General features: G+C 43.2%; 1 protein-coding gene across 2 annotated transcripts in view; it reads left to right on the top strand.

Moving 5' to 3' along the window:
* Positions 1 to 4460: 4460 nt before the first annotated feature.
* The window catches only part of EFNA5 (ephrin A5), a gene marked incomplete at both ends in the record, with an annotated part of 204136 nt that continues 194736 nt past the window's right edge, over positions 4461 to 13860 (top strand). For both annotated transcript variants that reach the window (XM_082300873.1, XM_082300874.1), the window contains one exon: positions 4461 to 4585. In XM_082300873.1, coding sequence (XP_082156999.1) covers positions 4461 to 4585 — 125 coding nt within the window. The remainder of the gene's footprint in view (positions 4586 to 13860) is intronic.

Below are 13860 nucleotides of genomic sequence, written 5' to 3'. Positions count from 1 at the left end.
AAATTATATTTTAACAACTCTACCTACATTGTAACACCAAAAGTCATTTGTATCTGTTCAAGATACCAAGCATTGCTGGACAATGATACAAATAATGTGAACCGTTAATTGCAATCAGCAAAGAAAGAAAATCTACAGAAACATCCCTTTTTCCTTCAGACAAAGTCTTAGGCTGTGCTTAGCTAATTATTTTGAGCTATGTGATCAATTAAGGTAGTGACTGCAGCACAGCACATCAAGCCACAGGAATTCTGTGCAGCCACAGAGAAAGTACAGGCTCTGCAGTGGATGGTAATGGTTTGTGTTGTGGAGCTGAGGATTCAGGGGCAGCTACACAGTCTTGTCAGAGGCAGTTCCAGATACCCAGTCTGCACACACACTTATTTTTCTAAACACTGTATTCAAAATAGTTTCACCGGTGTTGAATCACTTGTTAACAGTCTTTACGTTTCTGCCTAATGAATGCTTATGCCAGGGGCCATTGGTATACAGAAGCATTTTACAACTGTGCCATCAATAATTGTGTAATCGTGTAATCATGAAAAAAGAGTGGGCTAGAAGCTGGTTTGTTCCTGGGTACTGCATATTTGATGATTTCTGTGAACTGGTTATGGTGTAAAAAAAAAATTCTTACTTTCTCTTTATTAAACTAGCACTTTGTTTTACTCATGGAATTAATTTACATCTTCAGTCTAAAGGATTTATATCTCTGTATTGTTTATAAACTACTAAGATACAGCTACCTACAGCTTGCTTGCTAAGTAAAGCAGGGACAAAGGATATACTCCTGCAATTGTCAGTCTTTTTTGGATTTTCTTCCCCCAATTATTATTAGTTTGCTTTCCTTTCACAGCTTTGTATGTATTAAAAAAACCCCACAATCCTTGCAGTCCTGGAAGGACATTTTATATACTGGATTAAGCTCTGACTCTGCTATTAAAATGTATTTTAAGTTGTACAAAATGACCCCTTGCTCTTTCCCTGTGATACTTCTCACAAGCAGAACAAAGAGGAAAAAAGAAAAAAATTGAACTTTTCTTACAAACGTAGCTGAGGAGATTCTTTGGGGGAAAAAGCATTATTTATTCTGCTTCCTACAATGGCACATCTCTGTCTGTGCTGGACAAAAAAGACGAAGGAAATATTGGATGTGCCCATGCCTACTAAAAGAACTTAGTTCAAAGATGGCAAAAAATCGGAATTGCTGGGCTTCTTTTAATGAAAAGGAATGTACCGAGTTTGGGATTATGGTGCCTGTTACACCTGGGTAATTTACTTGGCCGATGTACTTTGTACCCTACTAACACTAATCTGCAGATGTCAACATACTGTAAACAACGCTGAAGGAAGACCATAGGGAGACAAGTTTTTCAGCTTTTAATAGTAAAGCTTTGAAAACCGTAAAATACTTCGCTAAAAACAAAACAAAACAAAACAAACAAAAAACCCACACACAAACTGAAAACATACCCCAAACAATTAAAAAACAAACCCAAGGGTTTGATTGTTTCTTTTTAACTCCAGCCCATGCTCCGTCGCTTCACTAACTTCCGAGCGGGGGACGAAGAGCAGAAATCGGGGGCAGTTTGGGTGATGCGATCGGTGAAGATTAACCCGCAGTGTCTTCCTCGACGCTGAGGAAAACCACAGGGAAATGAACAGCCCAACAAGCATCGCCGCGGCAGAGCCGAGCCCCGCGCAGGATGCGGCCGCCGCTCCGCCCGCGCTGCGCCGCCGCTCCGCGCCGCTGGGGGGAGTCGGGGCGCTTCCGAACGCGCCGCGCCGGCCGCAGGCGGGCGGGACAGGGCGGGACGCGGCCCCGCGGGCCCCGGCGGCGGCGCGGGACGGGACAGGCACGGGACGGGACGGGACAGGCACGGGACGGGACGGGGCGGGCCGGGCCGGGACGGACGCGGCGCTGGCCGCCGTCACCCTGGCAACGCCGGCGGGCGGGAGCGGCGGGAGGAGGCCCCGGCTCCGCCCCGCCCGCGGGAGCCGCTCACCTGCCCGCGCCGCGCCGCCCCCTCCGCGCACCCGCGGGCATTTGGCGGCCGAACACCGGCCCGGCGCCCACCGTGCCCCGCCGGCGGTGTCGGAGTGTCCGCGGCGGCGCGTGGCGGAGCGGAGCCGCCTCCGCGGCTGCGGAAGGTCCCTCCGCGCTCCGCCCGGTCCCGCAGCGCTGCGGTGTGCGGGACCCGGCGCTGCCGCGCGTCGCCCGGGGCGAGCGTGCCGACCCCCGCCGCGGGGGGAACGCGGGGAAGGAGTTTGCTGTTTCGATGGAATTTCTCGGCACACTGTTTGTCGTGGCCGGCGGAAACTCGTCCGCATCCCGCGCAATGCCTGTCGCAGCATCCGGCGTTGAAATGGTTACCTTCAGCAGTAAGGCTGCACAGGAACTACTCCGAGGTCTTAGTAATTCAATTAGTCAGGTTTCCAGAAGGTGGGGTTGGGTATTTTTTTGGCACGGAAGAGACACCTCCCTTCTCGTGTTGCAAGCCAATCAGGTCGAGGTGTAAAAAAAAAAAAGAAAAAAAAAAATGGGAAAGAAAAAAAAAAAAAGGACTCTGTAAGCAAACAGCAGGCTGTGTCTTGACTGGTTGCGCAGGCAAATCCCCCCCTTTCCCAAGTAAACTGCATGCAAAAATCCCACATGATCAAGCAGCAGCGCCCGTGCTTGGAGCTGGCTGCCTGCACCTCCTCCTCGTCTTCATCCCTCGTGCACACCGGCGCCCGATCTGACCCTCTCGTGTGCATGTATGTATGCGTGTGTGTGTGCGTGCGTACCTCGCTATACCGCGCATAGATCTCTGCGGCTGCCTGTCGCACACACGCATGCACAGAGACAGCTCAGCACGCCAGGCTCCTAGCTTTTCCAGGTTGCTGATGTCGGATTTACACGCAGTGAAGGGACCGGTCATTGCAAAAGGGGGCGTGACTGTTTAAAGATTTTTTTCCTCCCATAAAGCAATTTTTTTTTTTTTCCAGAGCTGACTTTTGCCCCTCCAATCCTCGTCGCTCTTTACGATCCCTCCCTGCCTGCCGCTGCATTCAAGTTTATTTATTTGCCTGCTGGCGTGGTATATTTTTCCTTGCCGCTCTTGCTGCTGCTTCAGAGGGAAAAGGGGAGCAGCTGTTGGGCAAGACCGAGAAGATCTGGGGTGGTTGGGTTTTTTTCGATCTCCTTATGTAGCCATCTGAGGGGTGGATTCTTTTTCTCTTACCCCCTCCCTGCTCTTTCAAACTGTTTTGTCCTTCCGCAGAAGTTGATGTTCACGGAACTGGACCCTGCTTTATCTCAGAGAGGCTCCGGGAGGCTGAATCAGGAGATTTCCGCACCTCGCCTTATCGCTCCATTCGTACCCCGAGCAGGAGAGGCGATCCAAGACCAGCATCATCAGAGGAGTTTGCAGGCTTGATTTTGCACTTCTCCGAGATTTTGCTTTCCTCCACGCCCTCTCATAAAACAATATTTTTTACTTTCATCTCCTTGGTTTCCACGCCACTATATTTCTTGGATTGGCCGTTTTTTTTTTTTTTTTCCCTGCCCCCACGCCCCCGCTTTTTTTTTTTTTTTTTTTTTTTTTTTTTTTTTTTTTGCCTTTGCTGTTGCTCAGTCCTTGGTGCATCCACCGCCCAGGAACAGGAAGGACAAGAAAACCACTCCACAAAGTCTCCTTCAAGACAATCCGTGCTGCAGAACAGGCTCCTCAACTCCATCAGCGCAGCAAGCAAACTCCTCAGGGCTTTTGCTTCTTTCCCCCTCTCTCCCCTCCCCTCCCCCCCCCTTTTTTTTTTCCTGTTTTTGTTTGTTGCTCATTTGCGGGGAACGGAGGGCCAGAAAGGAAGACACAAACTTTGTACTTTGAGATCTGCGGGTACTTCTCCCGCTCCCAGCCGGCGGCCTTTAATATATCGCCAGGACTCGCCGTGGGCTTCCAGGGGAAGGATCTCCTTCCCCTCCTCCTCCCCGCTCTTCTTCCCCGTCTCCCGCTCGTTCTCTCCTTCCATCCCCGCGCACTCCGGCCGTCAGCGCCGCCGGGGCCGCTCGCAGGGGGCGAAGGAAGGGCTGCTCTCGCCCGCCCGCCGCGCCGGCGGGCCGGTGTATGTCGTGCCGTGGGCTCCGTCCGGGACTCCCGGTGAATGAGCACCTCCCGCCGCTTGCCGCCGCCACCCGTCTCGGCCCCCACCACCCCCTGCCAGGGTGAGGCTTCCTGAGGGGCCGCGGATCGCCCTCCCCGCCTGCTGCCCGTCTTCGGCGCCAGGCGCCCTCCTCTCGCTGCGGCGCGGCACGCCGCGGAGCCCACCGCCTCCGCGCCTCGCTTTTTATTTATTCACGCCACAACTCCCGCGCCCCGGCTTGGTTCCGCCTGCCTTCTTCCCCATTCTTTTTTTTTTTTTTTTTCCCCCTCTTTTCTTTATTTTTCCGTCATCCCGCCTCGCCGCGCCACCGGCCGGGCGCGATGCCGCACGTGGAGATGCTGCTGCTGGCGGCCGCGGCGCTGTGGGTGTGCGTGCGCGGGCAGGAGCCCGGCGCCAAGGCGGTGGCCGACCGCTACGCCGTCTACTGGAACAGCTCCAACCCCAGGTACGCGGGGCGGCCGCGGGCGCGCACCGGGCGGGGGTCGGCGGGCGGGCGCACAGCGGCGCTCCGGCGCCGGAGACTCGTGTCGAGAGACCGGCTGCAAGATGGAGAGTAAAACTTTTATTTTTCGGAGGTTCAGGGCTTCAGGCAGCAACGGTGGGCGGGTGGCGGGGGTGATCTCTCCCTCTCCCTCTCCCTCTCCCTCTCCCTCTCCCTCTCCCTCTCCCTCTCCCTCTCCCTCTCCCTCTCCTCTCCGGCGTCCCTGGGATCGGCCGCCGCCGGCCCTCAGGAGCCAGATGGATGCCCTCCCGGCGGGGCATGGGCGCCCCTCGCCGCGGGGCAGCCGGTGTCTGCTGCCCGCCCTGCTCCAGGAGCTGGGGAGGGATGAGGGGCGCAGGTAGTGGTGCCCCTAAGGGTTCCTGCGGCGGGAGTGGCGCCCGCCGGTAGCGGGGAGCCGGCTCCGGACAGGGCTCTGCGTCCTCGGCGGGACCTCCGCAGCACCCCGGGTGAGGTGGTTGTCAGGGGCGGCTTTGCCTGGCCATGCCCTGCGCTGCCCGCCCGGCGAGGGGCTCTCCCGGGCGGGCTGGAGGTGAGGAAGCAAGGTAGGTATGTCGTCTCGGCCCGGGGTCTGCCGGTGCCGCCGGACACGGACGGCGCATCTCCGGGGTTCCCGCCGTCGCGGCCGAGTTGGTGCTGGCGCAGTCGCTCCGCTCCCCTCGCGCCGGAGGGATCCTAGCACCAGGCTCTGAGTGCAGTTCAGCACTGGAAAGGGAGGTTTAATTTTTTTTTCTGGAGTTTTCCCTCATATTTACCATCAGGTAATTTCAGTCCTGCTCCAAATGATACCCATGTGTTTAGGTAAAAAGTCAGCTGGGTGTTAAATATTTTTGCCTTGTCAAAGCACCCGTGTCAAAGTGCTCTTTTTTTTTTCTTTCGTAAACCTGTCAGGCTAGTCTAAGTAAATTTGGGGACGTTTTATCTTAGGTTATCTCTTTTTTATGCTTCTGATACTGCTGTTTGGCTTGAGATTAGCACATTGATTTTTGTCACAGGTCATGTTTTTTAATAGATCTGTGTTGCTTGCAGAAAACTTCACTACTCGGTATTCCAAAGCAGGTTTAAAATAGGTGATGCAGAAGTTAATGGACAGAATTTTCAAGTGCCCAGGGTTAGCTAGTCTGTCCAGCACTTTAATACTGTGCTCCTGGTCACAACGCCTCAGCGATAAATATTTGGCACAAAAAACTTGAGACAAAGAGACAGAAACAATCATATTTGGGTATGATGAGTATCTCCGATTTGAAATGCCTCTCTCTGCACTTTACTCTTTCTACATGTGTTACTTGAAAAAAACTGCTCAGAGTAAATAAGACGAAAAGTTATACCTCACATCACCATCAAAGAACATATGTCCCAAAAATTGCTTGTCTCTAAAAAACAGATCTTTTTTCTGTTGTTAGGCAAAATGAAATGTAACTGCTAGAAAAAGGGAAAAAAAATGAAGTAATATTCTCAAATCCCACTGAGTGAAAGGAGGATCGTTGAATGAAATAGGTTTGACTAACTGCACACATTGCTGCCATAACAGTTAAAATACTACAAAAATAGCCTTAGATTCAAGATTTTTCACTTCTGCTGTCTTATGTGTGATGATCTTACACAATAACTGTACATAGGTAAAAACAGTTGAAGTTACAAGCAATGCTTACCTAGTTGGTAGGTATTATACACTGAATTATATTTACAAAGATTCTAGTAAGTTTAATCATATATTACTACTTTAATGGAATCTCTTATTAATCCAACACCTAACGTCAGCAGACTGCAAAGAAAACTTAGTTTTGTTATTCTTCCAAACAGCAGAGGAAGAGTTAATTTTAAGATGTTTCTAAACCTTCTGTTTTAAAAACAAACATTTCTTCTCTTAAAATGCTGCTCTCTCACAATGGATGTATCCATTTGAACATGTCGTGTTTATTTGTGAATTAAAGATATGAGAAAGAGCAGGGTGCAGATGCAACTCTCCTTTGTTTTATACAGCGTGCCCAGTTCGTGTGTGCTTTCCAAGTAACATGGGCGTTACATAAAAACAGGCAAACACCTGAATGGTAGGTGGAAGAGACCCAAAGAAAAGAAAGCACTTCTCTTTTGAATTTGTTTTCTCAGAACCTAAGCTGAAGGCAATATTGTCTTTGGATATCAAAATTTTTAGAGCAGTTAATGGTGTTGCAGGAATAACTTTGGAGCGATTTATCTTCATCTAGAGGCAGACCCAGGAGGTGAACACATGTAGAAGTAAGCAGAGATGCTTACTTGGTGATAACTACTTGAAATTAGAGGAAAAATATAGTGTAATTCTTTAAACACAAATACTACCGTTGTGATTTACTTACTTCTTTATTGTATTTATTCAGAATTAACAAACTGCCATAGAACTAATTAATTTCCTTTAAAAAAATGAAATATTGATCATCTTAATAATGATAAAGGCACTCTAAATTAAGGTTTTATTTCAAGTTTGAAGAATTTAATAATGATTGTCCTTCCTTTTGGTTTGTGGTTTAATTTTTATTAGTATTAGACTCCAGCAACTTACTGAAATACGTAAAAATTTAATTCTTATTGAAAGACACATCAGCAAATTGTTGAGTAGTCCGGTTGATAAGTGCTGCTGGTGTGAACAATGTTTTGTAAATAAAAAATCATGGGAGTCTAGTAGCAAAATTCGTATTATATGTCTTGGCTAGTTGCCAAAGTTCTGCTAGAACAATTAGAAAGTGTATGGTCATTATTGTCAGTATGTATGAGTAACAAAGTTGTATATTCTTACAGAGTCAAAGTCAGTTCTTGGAAATGTTTAAAGTATTGATGTGCCTTATTCTGTATTTAATTATCAACATACACCTACCGTAAATGCTGTAGTCCAATTCCAGGAGAGAATATACTTAGGAATTAAAATTTTGAAGTATAAATAAAATAATTTTTTTTTAATCCTTATTTTTTTTCTTTTTATTGGAAATGAATCCTCAAGTAAGCTCAAAAATGTTGTTTCTTTTACTTGTTTATTTGTGTAGGCTTAGAATTAAGTGTACACAAATTCCATCATAAAGCGCATTAATCTTTCAGCACTGTTTGCATATGTGTTCTTATATGGAACAGCAATTTATTATCATCAGGGAATATTATTCTGAATACAATGCTCAGTTTTGGAATGGAGCATATTAATTTAATCTTGATTAGTAGTGTCCTTCTAATTAGAATTCAGAACTAATTTTGTGTACCAGGGCCAAATTTTAAAGCGGTCGACCTGCTTAGTGCCTGCTACTGTTTTTAATCTTGTCACAGTTCAAGCTGAACTACTTGATGTAATTATTGCTATGTTTTTCTGCTTGCCAGGAGTACGCTTTAGGATTGTGGTTTCTATTTAGGTATTTCCCTGTAAGTTGTTTCAGTGTCAGGTTATGTAGCTTTATAAATTGTTAGTTTCGGGGTGGTTAAAAATACTTGAATTGCAGGTCTAGTTTCTGGTCATACATAGAGGCCATAGCTTCTAGTCTCACGAAAGCAAATATTTTTTATTAGGAGTATTACTGGGCTTGGCTGCATTTTATACAAGAAAATGGTATATCAAATCCTTAAAAAAATTATTATAAAGACATAGGATGCTGATTTATTTTCTCTTTGTGTATTTATGTGGATAAAATCAAATCAGATGGTAATTAGAGAATTTAGGTACTGAAAAGTAATTTCAACTTCAACTGGGGATTTCCCATAATTAAACTGGATACCACAGTTTGGTCAGTATTTATAAAGGCTTTTTTTTTTAGATAGATATTTGGGAGCAGCAAACAGAAAAATGAGTGGATCCTTCTGAAAATTCTATGCATAGACCAGAATTTCACAACCTGGATTTCTCAGCCTATGTGGATTTTTCAGCTGAGTATTTAGGCACTGTTTCAGAAAAGCATCTAACTTCTTTGAACTCAATCCTTACACACCTAAGTTCTGCTGCAGTTGTGTGTGCGGATAGATGTGTGCTTAAGTGCCTCCCTGGACCAGCCAAATTCACAGATTTAGTTTTGAGAAGCTCTGGTCGTGGCAGCTCATGCACACCTGGCACTTTTCAGAGCATTTTCATGGGCTGGATGGATGTCTGAGTGTTCTGCTGTCTGTTACATGTTTGTGGATTTCACCATAGCATGTTGGTTTTATGTGTTGAGGTCATGTGGCTGTTTTTTTGTTTGGTTTGTCTTGTTTTTTTGTTTTCCATATAGATACAGTTCTGCCTATGTGCAGAGTTGAGGGAAGCCATGCAGAAATAGCTGGAATAGGAAGAAAGCAGTTACGCACGTTAAGAACAACTAAGAAGTTGGGGATGAGGAAGGGTAAAGTCAAGGCATTTACTTTGATGTTGGTGTTATGTACAAGTCTCATATGTCAAGGGAAGCATAGGAGCCTAAGTACTTGGGGTATACATATACATACTTGTATATATATTATATGTATATATAAACCTATTTTGAAACATCATGGCTTTTATTTTGAGAGCATTTTATCCAGCAGCTTGCTCTCCGAGAGCTGAAGAAATCTCCGACGGGTTCCTTGTAATTAAAAGATCAGTAGTAGAGCCCTCAATTCTTTACACCTACTTTCTCTGCTTTTAATGGTTTCATTAACACCTTGTGTCTCCAAAAGAACGTTGGTGTTTATTTTAAAAGTGGTTGTTCGAAACAGTTTGAAACCTTCTATGGAAAGACTGCACAAAGAACAATAGTTTCACTGGTTTCCACCTTTGTATGAAAGGCACCTTGTTAAGTGGTACCTGATCTTCATGAAACCGTTCTTATAAAATCTTTTCCAAGTGCACATAGTCAGGTCACTTCATTGCATTCTTTCTTCTAGCCCTATATGCTTTTTGAGAAGGATAGATAAAGATGAGCCTTCCTTTCCCTCCCCTATTGCTATGATCCCAGCAATCTACCAGCTTCATGCTGGGCTGAGAAAATGAATGAATGCAATTAGTCCTTCAGGAGTCATGGTCATTGCATTTGTATGGAGAGGCATATGTAATGTATATGGCATATGTAATGAGAATATGTATGAATTTCAATATTTGTGTATATATATACGTACGCATATATACATATATATACACATGTGTGTATGTATGCATTGAAGCGTGTCATTAGGTGGTGATGTGCTGTACAGTATATCAAGAATATTATGTGAGGGAAAAAAATCTGAAAATGTATTTTTTGTAGTTGAACTCTGAAGTGTTTAGAAAGTGAATGGAATTTCCATCAGATTTCCAGGTCTAATCTTCCAGCTAAGGTATTTAGTGTTAAAGTTCAAAGCAGTAATAAAAGAATTACTTGTAGATTCTGTGTTTTAGTTCTTGGCCATCTTCCCAGTTTGCTGTTTCTTCACACGCTGGTAGTTCCCAGGCCAGTAGGTGGGCAGGTAGATAAGCTACCACTTGGGCACACCAATGTAAAATCAAACAGAGAAGATTACATGAGTGTGCTTTGAGAACTTTCTGGGCTTATTTGAGTGCCTCATGACTTCTTCCAACACCAGTCTGCTGCTGGGTGGAGGACTGCAGCACTGTTGAAATACTAGACTACCAAGAAAACACATAAAGTTTGGTCACTGGGAACAGCTCAGAGAAGATGCTAACAAAGACACAGCCTTTCCTGCAGAAACCATGAGTAGACAGTAGTTTGTCCATGCCTTTGAGATATGCTTCTGTTGCTTTGGCTTACTGTTTTTCAGTTTAATTTTTTTTCAATGCAATTACAAGTATTTTAGATCTGCGATTTTCTTCCAATACTCTTTGCTCTGCTACCCAGTTTTGAGCATTATTTTTTAAAAAAAAGTCTTTAGTCTCATGATTAATCTAATATTCCAGTGCTTCTGAATGGTCTAATTCACTTTTGAGAATAAAGGACCCTGTTTTGTTTAAGTTTTTGTTGCATTCGTGCTTAAAATTTAGTCAGTCAGCAGCACACCAAGATAATGAAATGAAAACGTTTGGTTTGAAATAAACAGACAAGTTATTGAAATTGCATTCTGATGGTATTACAGTTATTATGAGTAAGCCATACTGTAAGGTACTTCAGCACAGCTGAATGGAAGAATAGAATCATTCACGCATTAGGAGTCTTCCTTGCGTTTTTGCACTCTCCCTATTCATTGTAGTCTCTCCAAGCTAAATTATAGTTGAGCTCATTTAAAATGGTGTGTATTATTTTATAGTGTGAAAACATGTGTAGATATCTGAAATCCTCTTTTTTAGGAACCTGAGCCTAGATTGTTACATTACAAAAGCACTAATTCCCATTCCTATACATTTTAGAAAATAATTTGTGTTAAAATTAAGTATGTGAAAATACGTGTGTAAGAAAACCCCTGCTGTTCTGTGAGGATTGAGATTGTATTTCTCCACCATAGAATGCCAGAAAAATACAGTAAAAGAAAAATACACCCCTATATATATTATATGTATATATTTAATCTGGGGAAGCATCCTTCATATTCTGCTATTGACAAGCTGATGAAAAGACATTGTTAGATACCAGTTTTATGGGAAAAAAGAGTTTATTTTTTAATGCTGCAAAATGCAGAGACTTAGTTTGGTGTCCATGTTCTGTTAGCTAGTATGCAAAGAGCTTTATGGCCATTTTCTGTTCAAATGCATGACCAGTAAAAATGCTGTCAGAAGAAAAAATCAGCTAACTAGAAGATGCACAAGACTCCCGTTAATTAGCAAGATCTGCTTGAATTGTTAATACCAATTAAAGCAAATCCTTCAGGTTCTGCAGTTTTTACTTGAAAATTACAATTCTTATTGTCACTTGCATTATAATCTGGAGGAAGAATTTACCTATCCGTGCTGACATATTGCATGGAAAAAAGGACCTTAGACTCACAAAACCTGTAAGTAAGTTATTTTTGATGTTCATTTTCTTTTCCGTCATTAGATCAGCATATTAAACTGTTCGAGAGCAGTATCTGCAATAAAAAAATCTTATTTTATGTTTATCACTGAGTAACTTTATTTTTTGTTTGTTTTCATCTGACTTTTGAAGAACCATCTTATTTGATAGGCACCATCTTTAGGTTTTGATTACAGTGATGAAATGGTGCAGAGTGTAGAGAAGAAATTATTTGTTTATGAATCATCTGATAAGGCAAAAAAACCCCAAGGCTATGAGATACATTCACTTTGACGCTGGTCGCCTTCTGCTAAAACATATTTGTTTCATTCTGAAAGATAAAATTTGGACTCGTGACATTTAAAAGGATGCATGTTTTGACAGAATATATTTTGTGCCATAATTAATGTTCACAGTGGAGCATTGACCTTCTTCATTCATTAAAATAGCATAGTACTTCCGCTCTGAAATTACTTAGTTTTTCTTGCTTGGGGGTGGATGCGCCTGCTGGAAGTAGCAGGCGCGTTCACATGGTGTGCGTTGTTCATCAGTAGTAACTGAGCACCGCAGCCGTGCCCTGGTGTGTGGCAGTGAAGCACTATCTTTTTGGTTTTGTGGACTTCAAAGTAGTATTTTTCATTTTCACGTTACAATTCGGGAGAATTTCCTTCTCTTTACAGACATTCAAATCACATTATCTTATCACACAGGGACTTGCTAAGAAATATATAAATATTGATATTATAATGCTATTACTGTACATAGGATTTTTTGTTTTAATTTTTACTTTGAGTTTGTTTCAAATTTGTAAATAAATTTTAGTATCTTTTCTCAGCCTGTGCTTTTGAAACTGAAGCTGAATACATTCTAACTCTTTTAATCAAACATAAAAAAAGTCCCCCAAATCTCTTAAAGTCTAATATTTTGTTGGTTTTGTAGTGGTGTATAAATAAAATACAGATTTTTTTTTTTTTATGAAGAGACAATGCAATTATTTTATTTTACTTGCTGCTAATTTTGATGATGATCTTTGTAGCGCAGTTGTCAGTCTTCAATGCTAATTCATCAGCATTAGGTAAGGACTTCTAGCAGCTTTAATGATGTTGGGTCTCTTGCAATTGTTAAAAGTTGTTGCAAGAAAATTTACCAATTAATGCTGTTAATGAGCAGGAAAAACAGCTGCATTGGGTTTTTGTTTGGTGGTTGTGGTTTCTCCCCTCCCCCTCTTTATTTGATGTCTAATCAGATTTTTCAGAAAATAATTATGTATTCATACAGGCAGGGCATTTGGTGAGCAGAAGTTAACAAAGTAGGAGCTATCAATCCTGCTCTCTTTCCTATTGTTTCCAGAAAAGAAGGAAATAAAGAGAGACTCTGGAATTTGAAAGTATTGACCTTCTGACACGCACACACAGCATGGTCATTGCACTGGCACACAAAGTGCCTTAAGCCACCATAATGGCAAACTGCATTTTTGAAGTCACTGATATGAGAGCCAGCTGGATGGGGGATGGACAGCCAACAGTGATTCTGCAGCTATTTGTAAGTTACCACTTTAGAGCCAGACAGCTTCACTTTTATATTCCCAAACTTACCACTTTGGAATAATGTTGCTTTGTTCGGCTTAGCCAGGGATTTGTGACTACTACATAGACTTAGAACCGTTTGGTCCAGAATTGTGTGGTCATTCTTCACAGAAATCTGCTTCACAGAGTAATTTCATTCATCTGGTCGTGGGGGAGGGATGAGAAACAGTGAAGGAACATTCAGATATAGCATTCTTCAAGGAAATTGCGCATCCACATTAGCTGGTCGCTTTTTAAAGATAAAGGCAGAGATTTGGATCAAGCAGCTAAAAGCCAATTCAGACCAACATTTTAAGATTACATGTGATGTCTTGGATAGACTTTCCATGTATAGTCTGGAAAAGACCTAATATTTTATGTACTGCAACAGCTCTTACCTCTGGTCCATGTATTTATTTATTTCTTTATTATTTGTTTACAGTTATTGCTCCAGTACACTTTTACATAATTTTGAAGTGTGTCTGGGACTTAGTTTATTAAAAATTAGTGATCCATCACTAAGTGGGGTACAGTACAAATACTGGTGCTCCCAAAAGGGAGTTTTTGTGCCAAAGCAAAAGAAATAATAGGGATACAAAAGCTGCCAAAAAGTGTGTCTCCCAATTGCTAATTAATCAGGCGAAAAAGCACCTCAGCAACTGCAGCTGAATGTGGAACAGTTTATTGTAAATACTGAATAAAGATATGTTAAGAGGGTGTAGCATCTCTTTGTTTGTAACTATGTGTAATTAAAAAAAAAAGTCAGCTATGTGCTGGA

This window comes from Coloeus monedula (assembly GCF_965178545.1).
Source record: "Coloeus monedula genome assembly, chromosome: Z".
Taxonomy (NCBI): domain Eukaryota; kingdom Metazoa; phylum Chordata; class Aves; order Passeriformes; family Corvidae; genus Coloeus; species Coloeus monedula.
The sequence above is the reverse complement of the archived record's forward strand: the minus strand, read 5'-3'. Positions and strand labels throughout refer to the sequence as shown.